The sequence below is a fragment of the Fukomys damarensis genome, unplaced genomic scaffold (assembly GCF_012274545.1).
Source record: "Fukomys damarensis isolate Sample0158 unplaced genomic scaffold, DMR_v1.0_HiC HiC_scaffold_21, whole genome shotgun sequence".
NCBI classification, from domain to species: domain Eukaryota; kingdom Metazoa; phylum Chordata; class Mammalia; order Rodentia; family Bathyergidae; genus Fukomys; species Fukomys damarensis.
The window spans coordinates 16249030-16273897 of NW_022900933.1; the positions used below are offsets into that span (position 1 = coordinate 16249030).

A 24868-nucleotide genomic window follows, 5' to 3' on the forward strand; every position below is an offset into this window, starting at 1 on the left:
TTGTTCTTTTTAATTCATACAACAACATTTATTAAACTTCACCTCTGTGATGAATGAACAGTGTTGACTTCTGCCCTTAGGAGCCTAACATGTAGGAAGAGATATAAGATCTTCTTGGATAATAACAATAAGGAGATAGGGACAAAATCAGTTTGTTTTCATCTCTCTGAATAGTGCATAATTGTATTTTGGTCAATAACGTTTATTGAGTCATACAAAACATACAGAGCACTAAATGGGATAAAGTGAAGAAAATACAAGATAAGATGTAATCTTTGATTTTGAGGAGTTTACTTTCTTGTTAAAAGCCTCATATTGAGGAGTATGGGAAGTAACTCGTAGGTTGTACAGCATGTTAGTATCAAAAGAGCAAAATAAAAATTTAACTCTTAGTCTGAGTTTAAGGTTGGTTTTCCAAGCTACTTGTTAATAAGCATGTGCACTCTGATGCCAAACTTAATGATTGAACCCAAATGACCATCTGAGGATATTTATAGTTATTCCCTATGTTCTTGCCATTTGTCTCTTTATTCATTTTTTCATTGCTAAAATGATAGCAGGTACAGTTAAAGGGCAAAAAGTATATCCTGAGCTGAAGGCACAGTTGTTCTTAAGTATTAAGCCTGCTAGATTGACATAACCTCTAATATGTTTTGGGGTAGAATAGTTCTCTTTTTAGCTCTTTCTTGAAAAAGTAAATTTATACTTACTCTGAAAAAGCAATTTGAATAAACACCTAGGGAAGCCATCTAGCTAAATAGCTAAGAAATAGAGTTACCATGGCCTAGTGTTAAATTCAGTGACCTTTTCATGCTTATGCTGATCATCATCTTTGTAGCATTAGGTAACATTGAACATCTTTACTTTCTTTTTACTTTCTGCTAATTTTCCCCCTTTGTTTCAACTTTTGCTAGCTCTTATCTCTGTTAGTTGCTTAATTGCTCACTAATTTCAGGATTTCAGATTCCTTACATTTCACTCTCATAATCTCAAGCCTCCAATGAATCATTTCTGCTGGAAGCCTCATAGATCTGAGTTTCAATCACAGTATAATAAAGGCATTTTTTGAGCCCAGCGTGGTGGTGCACGCCTGTAATCCCAGCACTCAGGAAACTAAGGAAGGAGCATGGCTGTGAGTTCGAGTCCACCCTGGGCTCCATAGTGAGTTCCAGGTCAGTCTCAACTACATAGTGAGACCCTCTCTAAAAAACCAAAAGAAAAAAAAAAGCATTTTTTGAGGCACCTATGATGAACCAACCACATGTGTTATTTCCTTTAATCTGTAAAATAACAGATATTGTACTTATTGATGAAGAAATAGAGTTAAATAAATTACCCAGTATCAGAACAGTTTTTTTTTTTTTTTTTTTTTTTTTTTTTTTTTTTTTGGTACTGGGGATTGAATTCAGTCCCTTCACACACAGCTACATCCCCAGCCCCCTTTTGATTATTAATTTTTGGTTTTGGGTTTTTTGTACTGGGGATCAAACTCAGGATCTTGTGCTTGCGAGGCAGGCAGCAGAACCATTGAGCTAAATCCCTGGTCCTTTTTATTATTAATTTTGAGGCAGGGTCTTATTAAATTGCCTAGGCTGTACTCAAACATTTAATCTTCTTGTCTTCCTCTTCCAGAATGCATGGTGTGTGCCACCTATCTAGCTTAATTTTATTTCCGATGCTGACAACTCAGCATTTGAGGTGAATTGGCCTCATTTATGTTTATATATATTTAATTTGCAGGACTAAAGATTGAACCCAACACATTTGCACAGAGCTACATCTCTAGCCCTTATTTTGATTTTTTTTTCGTACTGAGAATCGAACTCAGGATATTATACTTGAGAGGCACGTGCAGTGCCATTAAGCTAAATTCTCAATCTTTGATTCTTTTTTTTTAACTGCAGATTTTTGTTTTTGTTTTTTTTTGTTTTTTTTTTTTTTTTTGAGACAGTCTTGCTGTGTAGTTCAGGCTGGACTTGAACTCAGTATATAGCTCAGGATGGCAGTCATCCTGCCTCAGTCACCTGAGTGCTAGGATTACTGATGTACTCTACTAAATGAGAGTACTTAAAGCTGCTAATTTCTGTGGCTTACTATGTACCAGGAACTATGGTTGAATATTTAAATTCTGTGTGGGGTTTTTTTTGTGTGGTACTGGGGATTGAACTCAGGAACTTGAGCTTGCAGGGGAGGCGCAGTGCCATTGAGCTAAATCCCCAGCTCATGAATATTTAATTGTATGTATCTCATTTAATACTCAAATTGTCTTTTGAGATTATATGATCTATTTTATAGATGAAAAGCTGATTCTCAGATTAAATATCTTCCCCAAACTAATAAGTGGTAGTACCAGATTTGAACTGAACATTAACTGGTTCTGAAGCCCTTGTTCTTAAACTGTTATGCCATATTGCCTTTTGAATCTCCTCTTCCTACTTCTATATATCTTTTGACAAAATCATAATCCACTCAATTTCCAAATAGGGAGGTCCTATCCCCTAGGCCAGCCTGATGCAGAGATTTCACATTACTGTATTCAGAGGTGGGATCTTTTTCTAAATCCTGTTATTTCATAAGTTCTTTAATTAATCTTATTAAAATATATGACCTTATTAAAATTTTTTCTTTTCCTAACATTTATTGTGTTACATATTTATTTGCTTAGAAACTTGAGTACCAAGTCTTCTAGGGATTGGTGTGAGTATCCATATAGGCATTAGAAAAGGTTACAGAAGATCTGTTGAAGCTCAGTGGTAGAGCTCATGCTGAGTGGGTATGGACCCTGGGTTCCATCTTTCTTTTTTTTCTTTTTTTTTTCGTACTGGGAATCAGACTCAGGGTCTTAAGCTTTCCAGGTTGGTGCTGCATGACGGGCTACATTCTCAGCACTGGGTTCAGTCTCTCTCAACAAACAAAACAAAAAAGCTACAGACCACTGGGAATCCTAGCATTCATCTATATAGTAGAGTCCAAAAGAATAGAACAAGTGAGAACAGGGCTGCCAATCCTGTTAGGCCTGACTTCATTGTTGTTACCATGGATTATCATGCTTTGAATTTACCTCAGGTACTCTCAGTTTCAAGGCTCTGCTCATATTATTCCTGTGGCTTAAATTCCTTTCCATCCTTCTCATCTTTTAAGACCAGCTAAAATCCACCTTCTTTCCAAAAACCACTACAATTGGAATTACTCACCTTCTAAATGCTTATGCAGGAATTTATGTGGCAATTATTTATGAATATATTTATCTCCTAGTAGCCTGATCCTTGGAGGATAGAGTTTGCAACTTTGATTTTTTTTTTTTTTTTTTTTTTTTTTTGGCTACCCTTTTTTTTTAAAGCTGTGCTGAGGGTTGATCCTAGGGCTTCAGATATATTATGCATGTGCTCTGTGATTAAGCTGTACCACCAGCCCTTGCTTTTCAAAATGTATTATTTATTTTATTTTTGTTTTGTTTTGTTTTGTTTTGCAGTACCAGAAGTTAAAGCCAAGGCCTTTTGTACGCTGCATTGAGATACATTGTTAGCTCTTTTTTTTTGTTGTATTTTGAGTCAGTGTCTCACTAAGTTTCCCAGGCTAGCTTCAGTCTTGTGATCCTTCTACCTCCGACTCCCAAGTAATTATTGGCATGTACCACCACACTCAGTTCACTTTTTATTTTGAAATAATTACAGAGACTCACAAGAAGCTGCAAAAATAGTACAGAGTTCTTTGTGTCTGTCACCTGGCTTCCCCAAAATGTGACATCTTAGGTAGCCTAAGTAACAATATCAAGCTCAATAAATTAACATTACTGTCAACTAGTCTACAGACTTTTCACCATGTAACATTTATTTGTTTATTTTTATTTTTATTTATTTTTTTTGAGACAGGGTCTCACTATGTAGTTGAGACTGACCTGGAACTCACTATGTAGCCCAGGCTGGTCTCAAACTCACAGCATCCTCCTGCCTCAGCCTCCAGAGTGCTGGGATTACAGGCGTGCGCCACCATGCCCAGCCTATTTGTTTATTTTAAAATTTATTTTCTTGCAGTTTTGGGTCTCAAACCCAGGGCCTTCTGCATGCTAGTCAAGCACTCTTAACACTGAAAATACACCTCCAGTTTTCATTTTTTTAGATAACAAAATGATATAGAAAATGAAAATAAGAGAAAAATGCAAAATAAAAATGATCCAAGCTGTGAGTGGTGGCACCTGCCTGTTATCCACCATTCTTGGGAGGCTGTATCAGGTGGATCACAGATTCAAGACCAAGCTGGACAACTTAGTAACCTATCTGAAAAATATAAAATAAAAAAAAAGGACTGAGGATGTATCCCAGTGTGAAGGCCCTGGATTCAGTAACATGAAAAGAAAGGAGAGAAAGAGGGAGGGAGGAGGGGAAAAAAATATCTGCAATACACCTGTATAGATGTAGCTACTTTTACAATATCATTACAGAGTTCACTGTATATTCCTGTGACTAATTATCTATCTTCCCATTGTTTTATAAAATGGGACTCTATAATAACTTTTTCAGACCTTTAAAAAGCTATACTTTTACATGGACCCGGAAAAGTGATTAATCTTTTTGTTTATAAATGGTGTTGGAGAAAGAATCCAGGGCCCTCTGCATGTTAGGCAGGGGCTCTTGTCACTGAGCCACTCTCCAGCCCATACCGTTAATCTTAACATCATCCAGAAGATCACTGAATCTGGATGGTCAGCGCTTCAGCCAAGAGGAAGGAGGAAGTATGAGGCTCAGAGGCAGTCCTTCTAAGAGAACCTGCAGGGCTACTTGGCAGATTGTATACTAGATCAGTGAGAGACAAAACTTTCTAAGTAGCCTGGTTGAAATTATATAACATGCTGGAAGCAGTGGCACATGCATATAATCCCAGCACTCAGGATGCTGAGGCAGGAAGATCAGCATGAGTTCGAGGCCAGCCTGAACTACACAGCAAGACCCTGTCTCAAAAAAAAAAAAAAAAAAAAAAAAAAAAAAAAAACTGAAAAAAAAAAAAACCCCGTATAAAAAAAAAAAAAAAAAAAAAAAAAGAAAGTAAATATGAACTAAAGAAATCAGAAAAAATATCATTGAAAACAAGTTGATGGGAAAAGTCAAGAGTTTTTATCTCATTTTCTATCTCTAGGAGAGAAACCTTTTCTTTGTGAAGCCCAAGGATGTGGCCGTTCCTTTGCTGAGCATTCTAGTCTCCGAAAACATCTGTTGGTTCACTCAGGTATGAGAACCTGTGCCATTTGTAGATTTAAGAAAAGGAGAGAGACGAGTAGAAGGGAGAGTGGTGTAAAGAAATCTAAAAAGCGGCTGTGGTTCCACTGCCTACCTCAGAAGCTCAAGGTCCCAAGTTCAATCCCCGGTACAAAAAAAGAAAAAAAAAATCTAAAAAGAGGCCAGGGATTTAGCTCAGTGGTTCCGCCTGCCTCACAAGCATAAGGTCCCGAGTTCAATCCCGGTACTAAAAGAAGGAAAAAAGAAAAAAAAAAGTAAGAAATCTAAAAGGAAAGAAACTGTTTACCCGAAACATACATAAAGCTTCTGAGCCACAATTGAATCAGAAATCAAAGCCCATAGTAAATGTGTTTAAAGGGTCTCATAACAGGGGGGAGGGGGGGAGCGGTGTCTAATAGTATTTTCTGCTGAGTTACAGAAGTACTTTTAATCCAGACTGTTTTATGAGATCAGCAAACTTGTTTCACTTTGTACTGAGTCCTTTATCAGTTATATCAAACATGAATTCTGATTTTTAGAAGTTTATATTTCATTCCTCTGGAGGAGAATTTCAAATCAGAAGACAGTAGTTAGTAGTTAGGAAGTTGTTAGTGATAGTAGCACCAGTAATATTACTGCCTTCTAGAAGGTGTTGATCTTGTTCAGACATCATTTTGATAGAAACTATACCTTTAAGGGCCAGGGTGCTGTGCCTGCCTGGCAAGTACAAGGTCCTGAGTTTGATTTCCAGTAATAGAAAAAAACTATATCTTTAACTATTAGAACCGCATTGTCACTAGTAGTGAAGGAAAGCGAAAAGTTTTAAAGACCCCTTTTTTTGTTTTGCATTCTTAAATTCATTCCTTGTAATTCTGTCAAATGGCTCATTCTGTGCACATGACCTAGTCTGCCCTGCTAAAGATGTCTTTTAAATATCTGAAAATTATTAAACATCATCCAGACCTTGTAAGTTCAGTAGAAAAAGCTGAAGTCCCCTTCCCTCCCTTCCCGTCCTCCGAAACAGAAGCCTACAGCTGTATCTTGGGGATACTACCTCTGAGACTTCACATATTGTATTGAAAGCAGACTGAAGAGCTTAGAATGCCAGGGAAGAGTTTGTAGAGCCTACTGAAGGTGCGTCCAGATGAGAACTCACTTTACTGTAGATTAATCTGGCAGTGGTGTGTAAACTAAACTGAAATGAGGAGAGAAGACTTTTTCTTAAAATATAGTCAAGAATCTGTCCCAGGAATGAGGATGTAACTCAGTAGTAGAGCATTGCCTAACATATACAAGACTCAGCACCACCAGAAAAAAAAAAAACAGTCTGCTCCATGGTATTCCTAGGCCACATGGAAAGAGATCCAGTGGAAGCATCTCTCTGATTTCACAATTGATTGGATATAAAGTAATAGGGAAATAAAGGCAACAAGACTATTGATTCAAGAAATGTGGTATTGAAGATAAGGAGGAAAAGTTGGCCACCTCATTGTCAGGCTGGCTTACAAGTTTATGAGAAGGGGTTAGAGAAGTGTTGGAAGAGATGATGATGAGTATTAGAGGGAGCCTGTGGACTCATCCTGGATTGGGATAATTCCCCATAAATGGTAGAAACTTGTTGATTGACTGAACTAATTGTCGTGAATAAAAGGACTGGTGCTGGAGATTTAGCTCAGTGGTTTCACTGCCTGCCTTGCAAGCCCAAGTTCCTGAGTTCAATCCCGGGTACCAAAATAAATAAACAAATATACTGGGTGTGGTGGCACATACCTGTAATCCCAGCACTCCCAGCACTTGGGAGGCTGAGGCAGGAGACTCGCTGTGTGTTCGAGATCAGCCTGGGCTACATAGTGAGCTCCAAGTCAGTCTCAACTACATAGTGAGATCCTGTCTCAAAAAACAAAAACAAAACAATATGTGTGTGTGTGTGTGTGTGTGTGTGTGTGTGTGTGTGTATTTTGTGGTACCAGGAATTGAACTCAGGTTCTTGCGCTTGTTGAAGCAGGTGGCAGAACCACTGAGCTAAATCCCCAGCCCCTGTAAATAAATAAAAATAAAAAGACTGGTTAGGCTGGGGATTTAGCTCAGTGGTGCTGCTGTTGCCTGCCTCACAAGTGTTAGGTCCAGAGTTTGATCCCTGGTACCCCCCCCAAAAAAAAGGACTGGTAAATAGCAGTGAGTGAAGAAACAGCTTTCAGATGTGTAGATGACATCAGCTTTAAAGTAGATGGCATAACTATTTAGTAAGTCTGTTTAGATTTCATAACTGTTTCTGCTGCTGTTCAACTAGGGCGTGAAGATTATTCAGAGCAGAGGCCTGCCAAGCAGGAGGTGAACTCAAGGTGGAGATTCTAGAATGGAGTCAGTAATTATTAAAGTAGCTGGCCATGGAAGCAAAGGGAAACCAGAACAACACTAAGAGGAAGAATTGGAAGTTATTTATGATGAGGACAGCAAGACCGTTTACTTGGAGCAAGAGAGATGGGAAGATATAATCAATTAGGATTGTGAATTTCAGATCTGAGATCTTAGGGCTAAGATAGATTTTAACATTGTGGCAAGCTCTAAGTAGGCATAGTAAACTGATATCCTGTGGACTAGGTATGGATTTCACATGTTTTTTGCTTGGTTTATAAAGTCTTTTATTTTACTTTATTATATAAAATTGTGTCAAACACTAATGTAGAGAATAAAAGACAACTTCTTATACCTATCAAATTTAACAGTAATTCTTTAGTTTTATCTTACACCCAGTCCCTGTTCAGTTTTTTCCCATTGTCTCAAAAATGTCTTTTAAAGGTGATATGTTAAAATAAGGATTCAGGCCACGCTAGTGGCATGTGCCTATAGTCTCAGCACTCAGGAGGCTGAGGCAGGAGGATCCCCATTTACATAGTGAGTTCAAGGCCAGTCTGAGCTACATAGTGAGACCCTGCCTCAAAAAAAAAAAAAAGGATTCCTGCCACCTGCTTCACAAGTGCAAGGTCCTGAGTTCGATCCCCAGTACCCAAAAAATAAATAAATTAATTAAAGGATTCAACAACTTGTAGTTAGTCTTCTTAAATCTAGACCTTTCTGCTTTTACTTTTATTATCATACTTATTGCAGAACAGTTGCTTGGGTCCTGTAGAATATCTCACATTCTGGATTTGTTGGTTAGCTTCCTTTTATGTCATTTAACTTGTTTCCCTATATTTACTATAAATTGAAGTAAGCTCTAAAACAGGCACATCTGGCCCACTGATGGACTAGATGGCTGTTCTTACTGGAGCACAGTAAAATCTCAGTGTTGTTTTGATTTGCATTTCACTAATGGTTAAAGCCTGAATATTTTTTATGTTTATATTGGCCATTTGTATTTCTTCTTTTAAGTGTTTATTCATTTCCTTTTTTTTTTCTGGTAAGGTGGGGATGGAACTCAGGACCTTGCACTTGCAAGACAGGCATGGCGCCACTGAGCTAAATCCCGGCCCTTATTTATTCTTTTCAGTTGCCTATTTTTTTGTTTTGTTTTGTTTTATGTTTTTGTGGTACCGGGGATCGAACTCAGGTCCCTGTTCTTGCAAGGTAGATGGCAGAACCACTGAGCTAAGTCCCTTGCCCCAGTTGCCTATTTTTTTATTTGGTCTTTCATTTGGAGGGGTCTAATTTTTTTTAGTTCTTTATATATTCTAGGTATTAGACTCTGTCTGAGAAATAGCTGGTAAAACTTTTTTTCCCGTTTTGTCAGTTGCAGCTATGTTTTCCTTATATTCCATTTAAGGATATGCGGTCAAAATACCTTATTTAATATCCTTTAAAATTGTTTTATTATTTCACTTGCCTAATATATTTCAGTTTCTTTTTGAAGTGAAGTATTTTATTTTAATTTTATTCTTATTAATTTGTAAAGTGAAAGCTAGGTATAGTCAAAGAAGTCTTCTTTTTTTTGGGGGGGGTACTGGGGTTGAACTCAGGACTTTGCGCTTGTGAGGCAGGCGGTAGAAAAGTCTTAATTATAGTTCTATCCCTTCACCCTGTCTCCTCCCCTTCTTTTAAAGGCTTTTAATTCCTTTTAAATTTACTTTTTTTTTGTTTTTTGGGTTTGTTTGTTTGTTTTGCAGTATAGTACCAGGCATTGAACCCATGGCCTTTGCACTGAGCTACATTTGAGTCACTGGCCCTTTTCAAAAAATTTTTTTTCTCTTGGGAGGCTAAAACAGAAGGATTGTTGAGTTTAAGGTCAGCCTGGGATACATAGTGAGTTCAAGGCCCGCCCGAACTACATAGTGAGACCCTGTCTCCAGAAAAAGTCAGGATCTCACTAATTTCAGTAAATTGGTTAACCAGGGCTTGACCTCTCAATCTTCCCATTTTAGCCTCCCATAGTGCTGGGATTACAGGCCTGGGCCACCATGCCTGGCTTTATTTTTCTAGTACTTCCTTTTACAAAGATAAAGAAATACAGATTATTTTTATGCCTCTTCAAGTTTTTTGGTTTTGTTTTTCCAGTACTGAAATTTTTTTCAAGGGATACTCTCAACTGAACTACATTCCCAGTATACCACCATTTCTTCTTTTTTTCCCCCTGCAGTGCTAAGGATCAGCCTGCAGCCTTTTCTTTTTTCTTTTTTGGTACCAGGAATTGAACTCAGGCTCTTGAGCTTGTGAGGCAGGCTCCAGAACCACTGAGCAAAATCCCCAGCCCTTGCAGCCCTTTCTTTATTTTATCTTTTGAGACCACATCTTATAGTCGACCAGGCTGAGCTCGAACCTGTGATCTTCCTATATTAGCCTTCTGAGTAGCTGGGATTTTAGGTGTGTGCCAAAGCACTTGGCTCCCCCATGAAGTTTGTTTTTTTTTTTTTTAATTCAGATGAAATTCACATGCTATAAGATTCATCTGTTTTTTAAAAAATGTGCAGGACAGGTGTGGCGCATAATTCCCAGGAGGCTCAGTGGGAGGACTGCTGTGAGTTTGGGGCCAGCGTGGACTACATAGTGAGTTCACAGCAGCCTGAACTACTACATAGCAAGATCCTGTCTGAAAAAAAAAAATACAGTTTAGTGGTTTTGCAGTTGTTGCATTATCAAATTCCGTAAGATTTCATTCTTCCCAGAAGAATCCCCACATCTTTAACAGTCATTTTCCATTTCTGCCATCCACTAGCCCATGGCAGCCATTAACCTGTTTTCTGTCCCTATGGGTTTACCTGTTCTATACAGTACTTTTCATATGAATGACAGTGTACACTATGTCATTTTGTGTCTGATTTCTTTAACTTGGTATACATTTTCAAGATTTATTCATGTTGTAGTATATTATCACATCGTTTTTAATGACAATAATACTTCATTGTGTCCGTGTGCCAAATGTTGGCTGTTATGCATAAGGCTGCTATGAGTATTTCTGTACAAGTTTTTCCATGTTGGTATGTTTTCATCTCTTATGTGTATGCCTAGGAATTTAATTGCTGGTCACATGATAAATCTATTGACGTTTTTGAGGAGCTGCCAATTTTCCAGAGTAACTGCGTTAGTTGAGTATGGTAGCACACACTGGTAACCCTAGCTCACGGGAGACTGAGGCAGGAAGATCATTGTGAGTTCAAGCCTGGCCTAACTATAGTGTGACCCTGTGTTAAAAGAAAACAAAACAAAACAAGAGTAGCTGCATCCCTAGCAGTGTCTAAAAGTTCTACCTTCTTCAAATCCTTGCCAACACTCCCCATGCTGCTGCTCTCCCTACCACCACCACCACCGAATACTAAGGATTTAACTTGGGTCTTCAAACGGAGCTACATTGCCATCCTTTTTTTATTTTTCATTTTAAGATGGGGTCTTGCTAAGTCACTGAGTTTCCCAGGCTGGACTGTGCTTGCACTCCTCCTGCCTCAGCCTCACAGAGTGCTGGGATTGTAGGCATGTGTACCATACCTGGCTCCCCTTTTTTTTTCCTACACAAAGGTAGCATATATATAGTTCTGTAGTTATGGATGGTTCTTTTTTTAGCCATATTTAACTATTTCCTATATCAATGTATAGAATCCTCATTCCTTTTTTTTTCCTCTCATTCCTTTTTATAGGTTTGTAGTATTCTACTATGTTTATATTTTATAATTATATTCACCTACACTCTGATGAATATTTGGATTATGTCCAGTTTTTGTCTATTTAAAATAATGCTACAATGAATAATCCTGTGCATAGATTATTTCACATTTTGCCACTGTAACTTTGGTACAGAGGTCTAAAATTGGGTTCCCAGATCAAAGTGCAAAAATAGTCCATGTGTAATTTTGCTAAATAATATCAGATTTCCTGCCTATTTCCTGCCATCTTTTTTCAGCAGTAAAGATGACTGTATAATATTTTTATCAATTTTAAATTTGTTCCCATTATTTATAAGTTGGCAGATTTTACTTTAAAATCCACAATTCCAGATTTTAAGTGGTAGTGGCCCTCTGGTAGTGCCAGACCTTGATACATATATGGCAGCACTTGGCTAGAACTGAATAATGGCTGTCCCTCTTACAGGGAAAGTACTACTTAACACATCTTAATTCTTTTTTCATCCCCTTCTCTCCTTCTCCACTACCTCCATTTCTTTCTTTTTTGTTTTTTGAGGGAGGGGGTCTCACTATGTAGTCATGCTGGCTCTGAACTCACTGTGTATCCCTGGCTGGCCTTGAATTTGTGGCCATCCACGTGCTTCAGCCTCCCAAGTGCTAGGATTATAGGTGTATACCACCACACCCAGCTCCCTCTGTTTTTTAGGTTTTGGGTTTTGGTTGCCCACCCCACCACCACTCCCCCCGTACCAGGGATTGAACTCTGGTCCTTGTGCTTGCGATGCAGGTGGTGGAGCCACTGAGCTATATCCTTGGCCCTCCCTCCTTTTCTTGATCTGCTTCTCATTTGAAAAAGATCTATCTCCCTACTTGCTATATTTTATTTTGCTCTTTATGTATGTTTCGAGTTTCTCATATAAGGGCAACCATGTGATATTTAAGCTTGTGTGTCTGATTTATTTCACTTAACTACTATATTTGGTCATTATCAAAGGGACCAAAAACATACACTGGAAAGATAGTTTGTTTAATAAATGATGTTGGGGGGCTGGGGATTTAGCTCAGTGGTACCGTGCCTGCCTCAATCTCAAGGTCCTGAGTTTGATCCCTGGTACCAAAAATAAATAAATGGTATTGGGGAAACTGGCTGTCCACAAGATTGAACCCAGATCCATATCTCTTACCATGTTCTAAACCAAAATCAAAATGAACCAGAGATCTAAATATTAAAACAAATATTCAATCTGCTGGAAGAAAAAACTCTTAAAAGTCATGTGTAGGCAAAGACTTTCTGAACAGAATCCTGGTTGCACAGCAAATAGTACCAGGACTTAACAAACAGGTTCATACCAAATTAAAAAGCTTCTGGGCATGAGTTTGTGTTTTTATTTTTATTTTTGTTTTTGCAGTATGGGGATCTAACTCACGACCTTGAAATCCCTGGCCCTGGGCATGAGTTTTTTTATCCCTGTTCTAAGTATGATTGTCTGGGTAGGTGGAATGGAGACCAAGAGTTTTGGATTTAAGAACGTAGAGCAGTGATAGCAAACCTTTTAGAGCTTTCAGTGATAACAAACAGCCAGCTGTGGCACACGTGCCATAGGTTCACCACCACTAACATAGAGGATAGTTCAGGTCATTATGTTAGAAGAACTACCAGTGTGGTTGTTGATGACTGTAGTGCCACAAAATAAGACAGGATAGTATAAACCCAGGGTTAGAATCCTTGGGGGGAGGGTTCATGTCTTACAGGTCCATGGAAGACTATTTGAAAAGGGAAGTAAATATTTTGTGTTGGTTCCAGGACCCCACACCAAAGAGCTGTTGTGAAGGCCAAAGTACAGCGTGTGGGTCTGGAAAGGACTGGGGCTGGGAGCATTGAGTGTGCTGAGCCTTCTTGGTGTGCTCATCTACCTTCTTGTACTGAAAGCTGAGAAGCTGGGAAAGGTGGAGAGTGGGAGAAGGAACAGCCTCATATATAGTTAACAAGCTCTGGCCTCTGCATCATTAGTCCCTTGATTCACCACCAAAAATGTATTCACTTTTTTGGCTGCCTTGTCTTAACCTCCTGTTCCCTGTTTCAGGAGAGAAGCCTCATCATTGCCAAGTCTGTGGGAAGACCTTCTCTCAGAGTGGAAGTAGAAATGTGCACATGAGAAAACATCACTTGCAGGGGGGGACAGCTGGGAGTCAAGAGCAGGAGCAAACTGGTGAGGAGGGTGGACATAGTGGGGGGGCTGTGTCTTTCTAAGTTCAAAGAGCCAAGTCACCTGTCCATGTAGCCCTCTGATGATCTTCTGACTCACTTTTGGGTAGAGAGACCTGGTCTAATTTGATGGGCTGGCAGTTTCCAAACAAATGGGGTTTTTTGTTGTTTTGTTTTGTTTTTTGGCTTTTGGAGACAGGGTCTTTCTGTGCAGCCCAGGCAGGCCTTGAAGTTACAGCAATCCTTCTGTTTCAGTCTCCAAGTCCTGGGATTACAGGTGTGTGCCACCATGCCTGGCATACAGACTTTTTTTTTCGTACTGGGGATCAAACATGGGCCCCTGTGCTTACAAGGCAGACAGTGGAACCACTGAGCCAAATCCCCAGCCCCAGACTTTTAAAACGTGTATTTTCTTGCTTGTCATCCTTTCCCCACCTGTACAAAACAAAATAGTCTGATAAATGAAATAATTTGTGAGTTTCCATATTCTGTTGTTTTAAAAATTCTTATAGGGGTCGGAGTGTAGCTCATTGATAGAGCACTTGCCTAGCATGCGTAAGGTGCTGGGTACAATCCCCAGCACTGCAAAAAGTAAATATGAGTTCCCCTTGGTGGCATGTACTTGTAGATTACACACACTTAACATACTAAAGTGGGAGGATCAATTGAATCCTGGTGTTTGAGACTAGCATGAGTAACATGGTGAGATGTATCTCAAAAATAAAAGCCCGCCTAGTGAGTTTGTTAATTAATGCTGGTTCATAAACCAGAATTTGAGTAGAGTGGTAATAAAAAGATTTCTGTATGACAAGATTTTACATATTGTTTTACTTATCGGTTGTGACTACCTTTTGCCCTACCTAAAATCTGATAACCCTTTTTAAATTTTTTTCCTTTTCCAAGTATTTCCTCAATCAGTTATTTCACTCCAAAACTCCTTTCTAAGGATGTCTCCATCCCATTTCTTATGCTAATTTTTCACAAATTGATCACAAAGATAATTATCCCTAAAGCTCAACCTTTCCCTGCTAGGTTTATTCTTATTTCCTGAAAGTCAGTGAAATAGGTGGCATCCAAGATATAGATTAATTTCTAGTTCTGGAAGAGAATGCCAGCTTTCTTGGTTGGGAAAATGAGGACCAGGCACAGCCTTAACTGCTGTATGTCTCACACTCTCTTCTCTGCGCAGCTGAGCCACTAATGGGCAGTAGTTTGCTTGAAGAAGCTTCGGTACCCAGTAAAAACCTGGTATCTGTGAATTCCCAGCCCAGCCTTGGAGGAGAGTCCTTGAACCTACCAAATGCCAATTCCATCCTGGGAGTTGATGATGGTAAGACTTCAGGTTCTTCTTGGGGGAAATGGGCTGCAACTAGGGGCTAAAGAATGGGGTATCTCCAAAATGGAGGTTTTATATTGCATTTTGTATACATAGCTATTGTATGATTGAGTAGCATTTGTGTTCTTATTCTCTGGGGTGGTTAAATGAATTTGTTTAAAAAATTAAAGATGATATAACAAGAGTAAAGAGAAAAAATTTTAAAAGAGAAAATTATTTTTAATCCTAGCATCCTAGCCAAACTATTTCTGTCTTTCCTATTGCAGTTATGGAAGAACTTAACTTTTAAAACATTTAAACAGAACATAACCAGGTTTTACAGAGGAGATATAAAACAATTTCTCCATACCTTCAAAAGCCATATCTTCTGGAGAAAGAAAGGGCTTTCTAGGAGTTGTTCCTCTCTGGTATAGAAATTTCACCCAAGTTACACAGGCCAGGCCCTCTTCTCTGAAAAACTTACCAGGTGAGGTCAGCATGCATTTATTCGGTGCCTACTGTGTGCCTGGCACTATGGGAAAGGCAAAACTAGGAGATAAGGCCCTTAAAATCCATTTGAGAAGTCAAAATTTACATACATGTGCAAAATAACATTGAGTAAATAGGTAGTATATTAGCAAGCATTACATTATACTGTATAGTCTGGAAGAGCAGTAGAAGCCGCAAAGCCCCTATGGGAAGCTTGTAATTTGTTTGAAGCCTAAATGGTTTATCTATAAACTTATTTCCAGAAGATTTTCATGGTGATCCCACTGATGAACACTTAATAAATGTGAGATCCTGTGCTTTAGTTATTTATATCCTACTTGGTCAGTTTTGTGTGTGACTGTATTTGTGTAACTTCTGTCTGGAGCCTACAAGGCCTAGAGTGCACTGCTGTCTCATGGCCAGTAGTGGTGGATAACTAGAGCAAAAGGCACAGAAATTGTGTGGAACTGCTTTGCCAGTCTTGAAGAAAGTCCCAAGGGAGGAGGGATTACTGAGTAGGAGCTTTGAAACCTAGATTAAATTGTTGATGTGCACATGTTGAGCTATTAGTATCATTGGTGATTGCTTCAAGGGCTGGCTGTGGTTTCCTGATCTGCCTGCTTGAGCTGTTTTAGCCCTGTTTCATACATTTTTAATCTAGGTAACAGTGCTAAAGCCATTATTCTAAATCACTATATTGAAAAATAGAGAACTCCTATGTCAAGATTTCTTGGTTTTTCTTTCCATTTTTCTTGTGTAATACTTTCCAAATTACTGGTAATAATTATCAACCATGAATTAATTTGAAAGGAATACAGAAATGTGGGGCTTAGTTTTTCAGGGAATAGTTTTTAGAGTTTTTAATGAGAGGTTTGATGTGACAGTAGCATATCTGTTCACTTTTCATGGAAGATTAATTTTTCTGTTGTTTCACAGAGGTGCTTACTGAAGGATCCCCACGTCCCCTGTCTTCAGTGCCTGATGTAACACATCACTTGGTGACCATGCAGTCAGGGAGGCAGTCATATGAGGTTTCTGTCTTAACGGCCGTAAATCCACAGGAGGTACAACTGTCTCTTGCTCTTACTTGTTTCTGTGTCTACTTACGTGGAAATTGATTGAGAATCTAGAGCAGTGTTGGAGAACTTTTCGGTGCTTTCCGTGATACAAACAGCCCGCTGTGGCCACAGGTGCCATAGATTTGCCACCAGTGCTCTAGAAACCTGAGAATTTCTCCAGTTTCCATTTCTTGGAAGTTTTGACTAGAATATCTTCCTTTAAACTAAGTATGAGTCCACCTTCAAAAGACCATGAGTGTTACAGTCTGTTGAGTTGGGAGATTGATGTGTCACAGCTGAGTTTCTCAGCATTAGCATTCCTTTTTATACATCCTTAGTGAATAATGTCTGTTTCTAGTGTTCTGACATGAAGGTGCTGCTTTTACTTTATAAAGAAAACAACATTGCTAAGTGGAAGTACATATCTGTAATCTCAAAATTTCGGATGCTGAGACAGGAAGATCATGAGGTTGAGACCAGCCTGGGCTGCACAGCAAATTCAAGGACAGCCAGGGCAACACAGCAAAATCCTGTCTCAAAAAACAAAAAAAGGCTGGGCGTGATGGTGCCTGCCTGTATTACTAACACTTGGGAGGCTAAGGCAAGAGAATCTGTGAATTCAAGGCCAGCCTATGCTACATAGTGAGACCCTGTTTCAAAAAAAAAAAGTGAGAAAATATATCCTGGAACAAAATGGTTCCTGAGCAAGAAAAATAATTAGGATCATGTGTCTGGAAGATAACAGACTAGGTACACACTTGCTTTTTGAATCAAAGTCATCATCCAAGTTAAAAGAGGGATTTTAGATGGATCTAAGTTCTAAGTCTATGGTCTTGGCTCTTACCCAACTAACAGAATGAAAATCAAGTTTCTAGAATTTTAGGATATTTCACTGGTCTTGTGTTATGATAGTACATGACTTCATCATGAGTTCATTTCATATGCATAAGCCTTTACCAAAAGTTATGTAGCTTGACCTCTTGGCTATGACTGGGGAGAGAGCTATTAAACCAAAAAACCCTTCTTCCTCTTTCCATTATAATCTTTATGGTAATCTGTTATATCCATCAAATGACTGCATCCTATATTAAATAGTATGGATTATTTTAAAACATCTCTGGGAGTTCCCAGGATCACAGGACTCTGGACATGCATGTCTACACTCTGCCAGGACTTTTCTTTGTATTTGTTCTTGTGACCCTTGTTGTCTAAGCCTTCAAGTTTTATTGAATGTTTTGTTGTTGGTATCAGCAATTCTATCCAAAGTCATCTTTTCCAAGTTATTGTTTTGAAACAGATCCTCTCTATCTCACCTATGGAGCCTCCTTATTTTTGCCCATTTGCTGTTCTGAGATTTTTATTAGGAAAGTTTTCATAGTATAGTGAGATAATTCAGTAATTAATTTTACACATTTTTTAATCTTCTCCCTCTATTTTTAGTTGTTGCTATTTTTTTTGAGGGTGGAATATTTTAAAGTAAATTACAGACTTATCATCTATAAATTTTTAGTATATACCTAACAGATAAGCATTTTAATCCCAGCCTTGGGAGCTGAGGCAGGAGACTCCCAGTGAGTTCAAGGACAGTCAGAACTACATAGCCAGACCCTGTCTCCAAAAAAACCAAAAAGAATTTTTAAAACTAGCTAGTATTGGGCTGGGGATTTAGATTTAGTTCAGTAGTTCCGCTGCCTGCCTTGCAAGCACAAGGGTCTGAGTTTGATCCCTGGTACCCCGCCCCCACAAAAACGAGTATTTTTACCACACCCAACAAAATTAATAACTTAATATCCTCTAATACTATAATTAGTCTTTTTTTTCTCCCTCAAAAATGTCTTTTTATGGTTGGTTTAGTTGAAGAAAGATTCAAACAAGGCCTATAAATTGCACTTCCTTAATATTTCTCTTAATTCTCTTATTAGTACTCCTCCTAAGTATGAGAGTATGATGTTGTTGAGTGTCTTTAGTTGTGCTGTTGATGTCCTGAATCTTTTCAAAATGTTTACCATTTGTGGTCATTTGGACTTTAGTCACACACAGTGCCATATCCATCCATGAATAAGGTTGTTCAAGATACATTGTAATGTTTTTATAAGCCTGCCTTTCCATTGGATGGTTCTTGGCAGCAGCATTCATCATACTTTTTATCACACTGCATGTAAGACTCATGAAAAGAGGACTCCTAGAACTACTTCAGAAAGTGACAAGAACAATGGAGTAAGTGTGTTCAAAGCAAGGGGGAATATTTTGAGGGTTATTAATGGCAGTGTATTTTTTACTATAATAAATTTTTAAAATTTAAACATTTACTGAATATTTGGATAAGTAGTATAAGACATGATCAAATTAGTGCATTTGTTCTCTTCAGTTAGACATACTGGTTTTAAAATTAGCTTTAGCTGTAGAGGGCTGCCCACAGATAGTCTCAAGCAAATACAGTAACACAGGCTGCTTAGGAACCAAAGAAAGCAAGTGCTTTAACCCCAGAGTACACTAAGGACTTAGAGGTGTTAAGTACCCAGTTTCATATATAGGGCCAGGGATTTAGCTCAGTGGCACCACACCTGCCTCACAAGCGCAAGGTCCTGAGTTCAATCCCCAGTTACCACCACCCAAAAAAAGCCCCAAATAATAGAAAAATATTAACAGCACAAAAGAGTAGGTGCTGGCCTTGATGTAGTTGAAAATCCTGCCCTGTTACTTTCACCTCCTGGGTCCTGTATATTTATAAACACACCCTCTGTTTGAGCCTCACTTTTCTCCTCTTACTGTTTTCCTTATCACAGGCATTTCCATTGTGTAGTCCCCCTTTTCATTCTTTTCTTGGAAGGTTTAGCACATCTCCCAATGCTTTCTTTTTTTCCAAGCTATAAAATGCCCCATGGTGTTTCCTGACACACACACCCCTTAGTCCTCTTCCAAATCCTGTCTAGGTACTATACTAACTGGACTTTCCTCTAGTGCAGTCATGTGGAACCTTTTTAGAGATGAGAGCCCAAACTGCAACCCAAAGCCCACTTGTTTATTGCAAAGTGCCAACAGGTTTTAGTTTAGAAAAACAACTTATACATTAACATATTTTGTCTTAAAAGAAAAACAGCATACATGCCATGGGTTCACCACCACTGCTCTAGTAAGTGAAGAATGTTGAGACCTTAAGAATTCTCTCCCGGCACGGTGGCACATAACTGTAATTCTAGCGCCCTGAGAGACTGAAGCAGAAGGGTCACAAATTTGAGGCCAGCCTCTGCAATTTACTGAGACTGACTCAGAGTAAAATATAGTGTAAAAAGTACTGGAGATCAGTGGTAGACTATTCTTGGTGTTCAGTCCCAGTTTAAAAGAAAAAAAAAATTCTTATGGGCTGGAGGTGTATCTCGGTGGTAGAACACTTGCCTTAGCATGTGGAAAATACTGGGTTTTACCTTAGTACCACAAGGGGAAAAAAAAAAAAGCTCAAGATGCCAGAGAAGGTGAAGGATATTTGCAACACACGTCCTTTCCAACTTCTTTTTGAAGGTCATCATTATAGACCATAACTGTAAAAATCTACCAATGAATGTCTAACTGGACTGCTTTAAATATGTTCTAAAAATAAAAATAACTTTCAAGAATATCAAAGAAGCTGGGTGTAGTAGTATATAGGAGAGATGTAACTCCCAACCTGCTAGATGTCAGATGTAGTAAGTTCATGTTCCCCGAAATTGACAAATGAATTCCCAAGGACAAAAGAGGTTAAGAGTAGGAAAGGTTTAATCAGGAAATAGGAATAGCTCTTGAAAGATAGACAGGTCCTGAGTGGGTTATGACCGAGGGCATCTCTCCAAGAATGTTTTATAGGGCAAAGTCATGAGATGTGTACAACATGGGTCAAACTATAATCAACCAGTAAGACTACAATTATAGCCTCTTAACTAATATTAATCCAGTAGGCCAGGCATGGTGGCATACATGAATCCAGGCACCCAGGAGACTGAGGCAGGAAGATCCCTGTGAGTTCAAGGCTAGCCTGGGATACATAGTGAGTTCAAGGCCAACCCATAGCAAGACCCTGTCTCAAGCAAAACAACAAAAAACAAAATATTGATCCAGTTGGGGAGCAGGGCATGTAGCAAGGGCATATGGATGACATCATTAACCTTGGTCAGTAATCTAAGTCTTAGTCTTGCCTTTGGTCTTAGTCTTAGTGGGTGGGAGAGGATGGCTCACCCCTAGTAAAATAATGGGCTGTTTCTAAGGGAAATCCCAGAAAGGTAGTACCAATTACAGTATAATCTCAAATTCTATTCATTCCTTAAGGAAGTATGTGTGTCTGACCACTGTGACTTTAATCTGGGGAGTTCTTGCCTCTTCAGGTGTGCCTCTAGCCACAATTTTGATGTGTTCTCATCTTCTGCACTGATTTCCTTGAGAGCCCAGTCCTTTTCTGACTATATATTAATATTTATCTAATTTAGCTGCCTATTATAGTGGTATACACCTGTAGTCCCACATGTGGGAGGCTGAGGCAGGAGGAGCACTGTTAAATTTGAGGTTAGCCTGGCTTTCTTAGCTCAAAGCCAGCCTGAACTACGTCGCAAGATCTGTCTCAAAAAAAGTCAATAATTAAGTCAACTCTCAACTGTGGTGGTTGGTTGAGATTATACAGTTTATATTTTTCCTCATTATTGCCTCAGGTCTCCTAAGAATTATACAGAGAGCTTATTGCACAGGCCCAGTTGCAACTTTCAGGTTTTGTGACTCACCCTACTAAAGGTCATCTCAAATGAGGTTCCCTATTCACACAGAACTGGTATAGCTTTGAACCCAACTAGCTTTGACTACATATTAGAATGTTTTCCAAATAAAGCAGGATACAAAAATTACAAATTCTTCAACATTCTTAGTGCCATTACTAAGTTTGGGTACAAACATCTGGATCTTAAAAACACCCCCAACCCCATCTCGTGTGTGTCTCCCTCCCTCCTCATCCCCCACCATCTGTCTGTCTCTTCTTACTGGGTGGACATTGAACCCAGAGGCATCTACTACTGAGCTACGTCCTTAACCCAAACTATAACATTCTTCTGCCCTCACCACATAGCATCAAATAAAATCTGTTGCTCTTGTTAGGGCTGCCATAGAGGAAACTGCTCCTTTCTATTAAGCCTTCAGTCTGTGCTCTGTGTGACACAGGTTTCACTCACTGTTTCTAAATTCCCTGTAAGTTGCTCATTCATCCATCACTTATTGCTCAGCATATGACTACACAAACAGTAGGTTGTGATTTTATTGCCATTGTTAGGACAGCAATATCCTGAAGGACCCAAAGTGCTGTCCCAGAGCCAGTGTGTTAAATGAGATTTATCAGTTTACACAGGACTTGCTTTGGAAGATGTCTTTTGCTTGACTTGTTCCTCACCCTCCTCTTAATCCTTTTACTTAGTATGAATTTTTTTTTCTGTGATTCAGTTGTAACCCATTCTACTTTGCTTTCAATCTTTGACAGTTACTAAATCAAGGAGATTTAACTGAAAGACGGACATGAGCTTGGGTGCTGACCTTCGAAGGAGCAGCTCTGTCTAATCCCAGAATGCAGTGGGTGCGGGACACAAAGGCTCCAGACCTGCCAGAACCAAAATAAATCTGTGAAGGATGAAACCCCGCTTCTGCCTCCTCACTTCCCTGGCAGAGAACATGGGTGTGTAAGAGCTCTTCAGCCACCCTCTGATCCAGAGAAGAAGCGAAGCAGAGGATGGGGCTCAGTGACTCTACCTGCCTCTTCTCCCCCAGGAATTTTGGGACAGACTTTTCCTCCCAGTGGCAAATTGGGTTATGTGTGGGCTGAAGTTTTTTATGATGACTGTTGAGGGGAGGTTTTCCTTCAAAGAGTTTCCTTCCCAGATCCAGCTGTCTCTCCACAGGGATGGTCAGCATCCTGCTGTCAACCACAGAACTTCTCCTTGAGTTTTCAAGATGCCTTGTTGCTTTGAAGAAGGGAGCAACGCCAGTTGTGTTGCAGCGTTCTCCCTTCAGCAACCTGAGTAAGAGACTCCCAGCCATGAGGCTGCAAAAAGGAATTACTTGAATCTCCCCTTGGCCTGCCGCTGAGGTTCTATCTTGTCTTGTACACCTCTGCTTAGTCACTTTGCTTTCTTTGTTGACGGAACATACAGTAGCATGTTAAGAGGGTTTTTTGTTTTTTGTTTTAAAGTTAAAAATCATCTGATACAGAGCTTCAGTTTTCCCTTTAAATAAACAAAATAGCCCAGTGGGTTGTTTGGCTCGTCTTTTAAATACAGTTTAATCTTTTTTTTTTTTTTTTTTTTTTTTTTTTTTTTTTTTAATTTTTTTTTTTTTTTTTTTTTTTTTGTACGTTTGATTGAACTCGGTTCCTTGTGCTTACAAGGTAGCCAGCGGAACCACTGAGCTAAATCCCCAGCCCTATTTTCTTAATCTCTAAGAAATTAAGCTGTGGGCTGGGGATTTAGATCAGTGGCTCCGGAGCCTGACTCACAAGCGCAAGGACCTGAGTTCGAGCCCTAGTACCAAAAAATAAAAAAAAAGAGAAAAGAATTCATTCTTTCTCCTGAAGATGGGCCAGTGATTCACTCTAAAGATTCCATGTAGGTAAAACTGACTGAGCCTAAGAAACATGACATCAGAGTCACTGTTTCTACCTAGTTACCAAAGTATCACTTCACTGCATCAGAAGAAACTGATACTAGGAGGGCCAGGGATTTAGCTCAGTGGTTCGGTGGCCTGACTTGCAAATGCAAGGACCCGAGTTCAATCCCTGGTATCCCCCCCCCCAAAAAAAAGAAACCGATACTAGGAACATGACAGTCATAACATAATTTTGAATTTTTCCACAAGTATAGTTAAAACATGAGGTTCTAGAGCAGGTGCTCTTGCAATCAACCTGTCTACAGCTACTGAGAGAAAATATCCAGTTATTGACAGAAGGACAGATATTCCAAAGACCACCTACTTGTAGAAAATCATGGTTGTCAGAGCAGCTTTAAATTTATTTGAAACAGTCTCTGTGCTGACACACATACACATGCATAAAGTAGCACATTCTAAATGGTTAACAGGAAAACTTAATTCTTTTTAAATAATTACAGTTCTTTATTAATGACATGCATAATCAAACTGCAGAGTGAATTCATGGCAAATGCTTGTATTATTTTTTTGGGAGGGTACCAGAGATCAAACTGAGAACCTTGCACTTGCATGGCAGGCACAGTACCACTGAACTAAATCCCTGGCCCACTTGTATTCTTAAAATGCTAGCTGTTTGGCTGGCATGGTTACACACCTGTAATCCCAGAACTCAGGAAGCTGGGGCAGGAGGATTGTCATGAGTTCAAGGCCAGCCTGGGCTACATTCCAAAAACACAAAAAATAAATCATAAGCTAGTCTTTTTATTCTGTAGCCTTACTTTGATACCAGAACAGTGATTCTCACCTGGGAACATTTGGCAATATCTGGCAATGTTTTTGGTTGTCATAACCAGGAGAGAGGAGCAATGCTTCATCATCCTGTAATACATAGGACAGCTTCCTCTAACCACCAGCAAAAAATGGTCAGTTGCTGACGATAAAGTGGTAGTACCCCTGTGGGCTAAAGTGATAATCAGATGTGTGGGGTTTTTTTGGCCTTTTCTGGTACTGGGGAAGGAACTCAGGACCTGGTGCTCTCCAGGCAGGCAAGGGCCACTGAGCTACATCCTTGGTCCAGATGTGTCTCATTTCACCTATACAATTTTTTAAATATTAGGGATTGAAGCCAGAGCCTTTGTGCTGAGCTACATCTCCTGCCCCATTTTTGTTTGTTTTTTGAGATGGTCTCACTATGTAGTTGAGAGTGCCCTGGAACTCACTATGTAGCCCAGGCTGGTCTCGAACTCAGCGATCCTCCTGCCTTGGCCTTCCAAGTGCTGGGATTACAGATGTGCGCCACCACGCCCCACTGCCCTTATTTTTTTTTTTTTGAGACAGGGTCTTACTATATTACCTAGGCTGATCTCAAACCCAAGTCCTCCTACCTTAGCCTCTCAGAGTGCCGGGATTACAGGCATGCACCACCACATCAAGTCTGTATCTTTAAATAATTTTTAATTAGTTGCCAATGTGCACATTTCTGGCTTCAGATGAAAATGAGGTTGGTGGAAATGCTGGACCTATTTTCCAGCATGTTTTGTACTCGTTAGTCTTCTGACTCCTGCTGTCTTACACCTATCCATTTGACTCATTTATGCTTCATGACTAGCCTCAATAGGCATCTGGGCTTGTGACTCACCACCACTACCTTTTTTGGAGACAGGGTCTTGCTCTATAATTCAGGCTGGCCTTGAACTCACTATAGCCCACGCTGTCCTTAACCTCCTGCCTCAGCTTCCCCTGTGCTGGGGTTACAGGCACATGCCACCATGCCCGGTATGGAGAAACATTTTGGAACAGTGCTCCTGGCCAATAGAAATTAAAAGACTTTAGCGGTGGTAGTACACATCTAGATGCAATCCAATCAAAATGTATGGTAAATGCTTAAGTTA

At 39.4% G+C, this 24868-nt stretch overlaps 1 protein-coding gene across 9 annotated transcripts in view; it reads left to right on the plus strand.

The window, feature by feature from the left end:
• Znf410 (zinc finger protein 410) overlaps positions 1-24868 on the plus strand; it is a 53987-nt gene that overhangs the window by 21500 nt on the left and 7619 nt on the right. For 6 of the 9 annotated variants that reach the window (XM_033766676.1, XM_010645459.2, XM_019204297.2 and 3 more), the window contains 4 exons: positions 5134-5223; positions 13348-13473; positions 14659-14799; positions 16210-16337. In XM_033766676.1, the coding sequence (XP_033622567.1) occupies positions 5134-5223; positions 13348-13473; positions 14659-14799; positions 16210-16337 (485 nt within the window). Of the gene's footprint in view, positions 1-5133; positions 5224-13347; positions 13474-14658; positions 14800-15071; positions 15272-16209; positions 16338-21819; positions 22607-24868 lie in introns of those variants that run through there. The other 3 variants (XR_784520.3, XM_010645461.3, XM_010645462.3) reach the window with 3 other exon arrangements.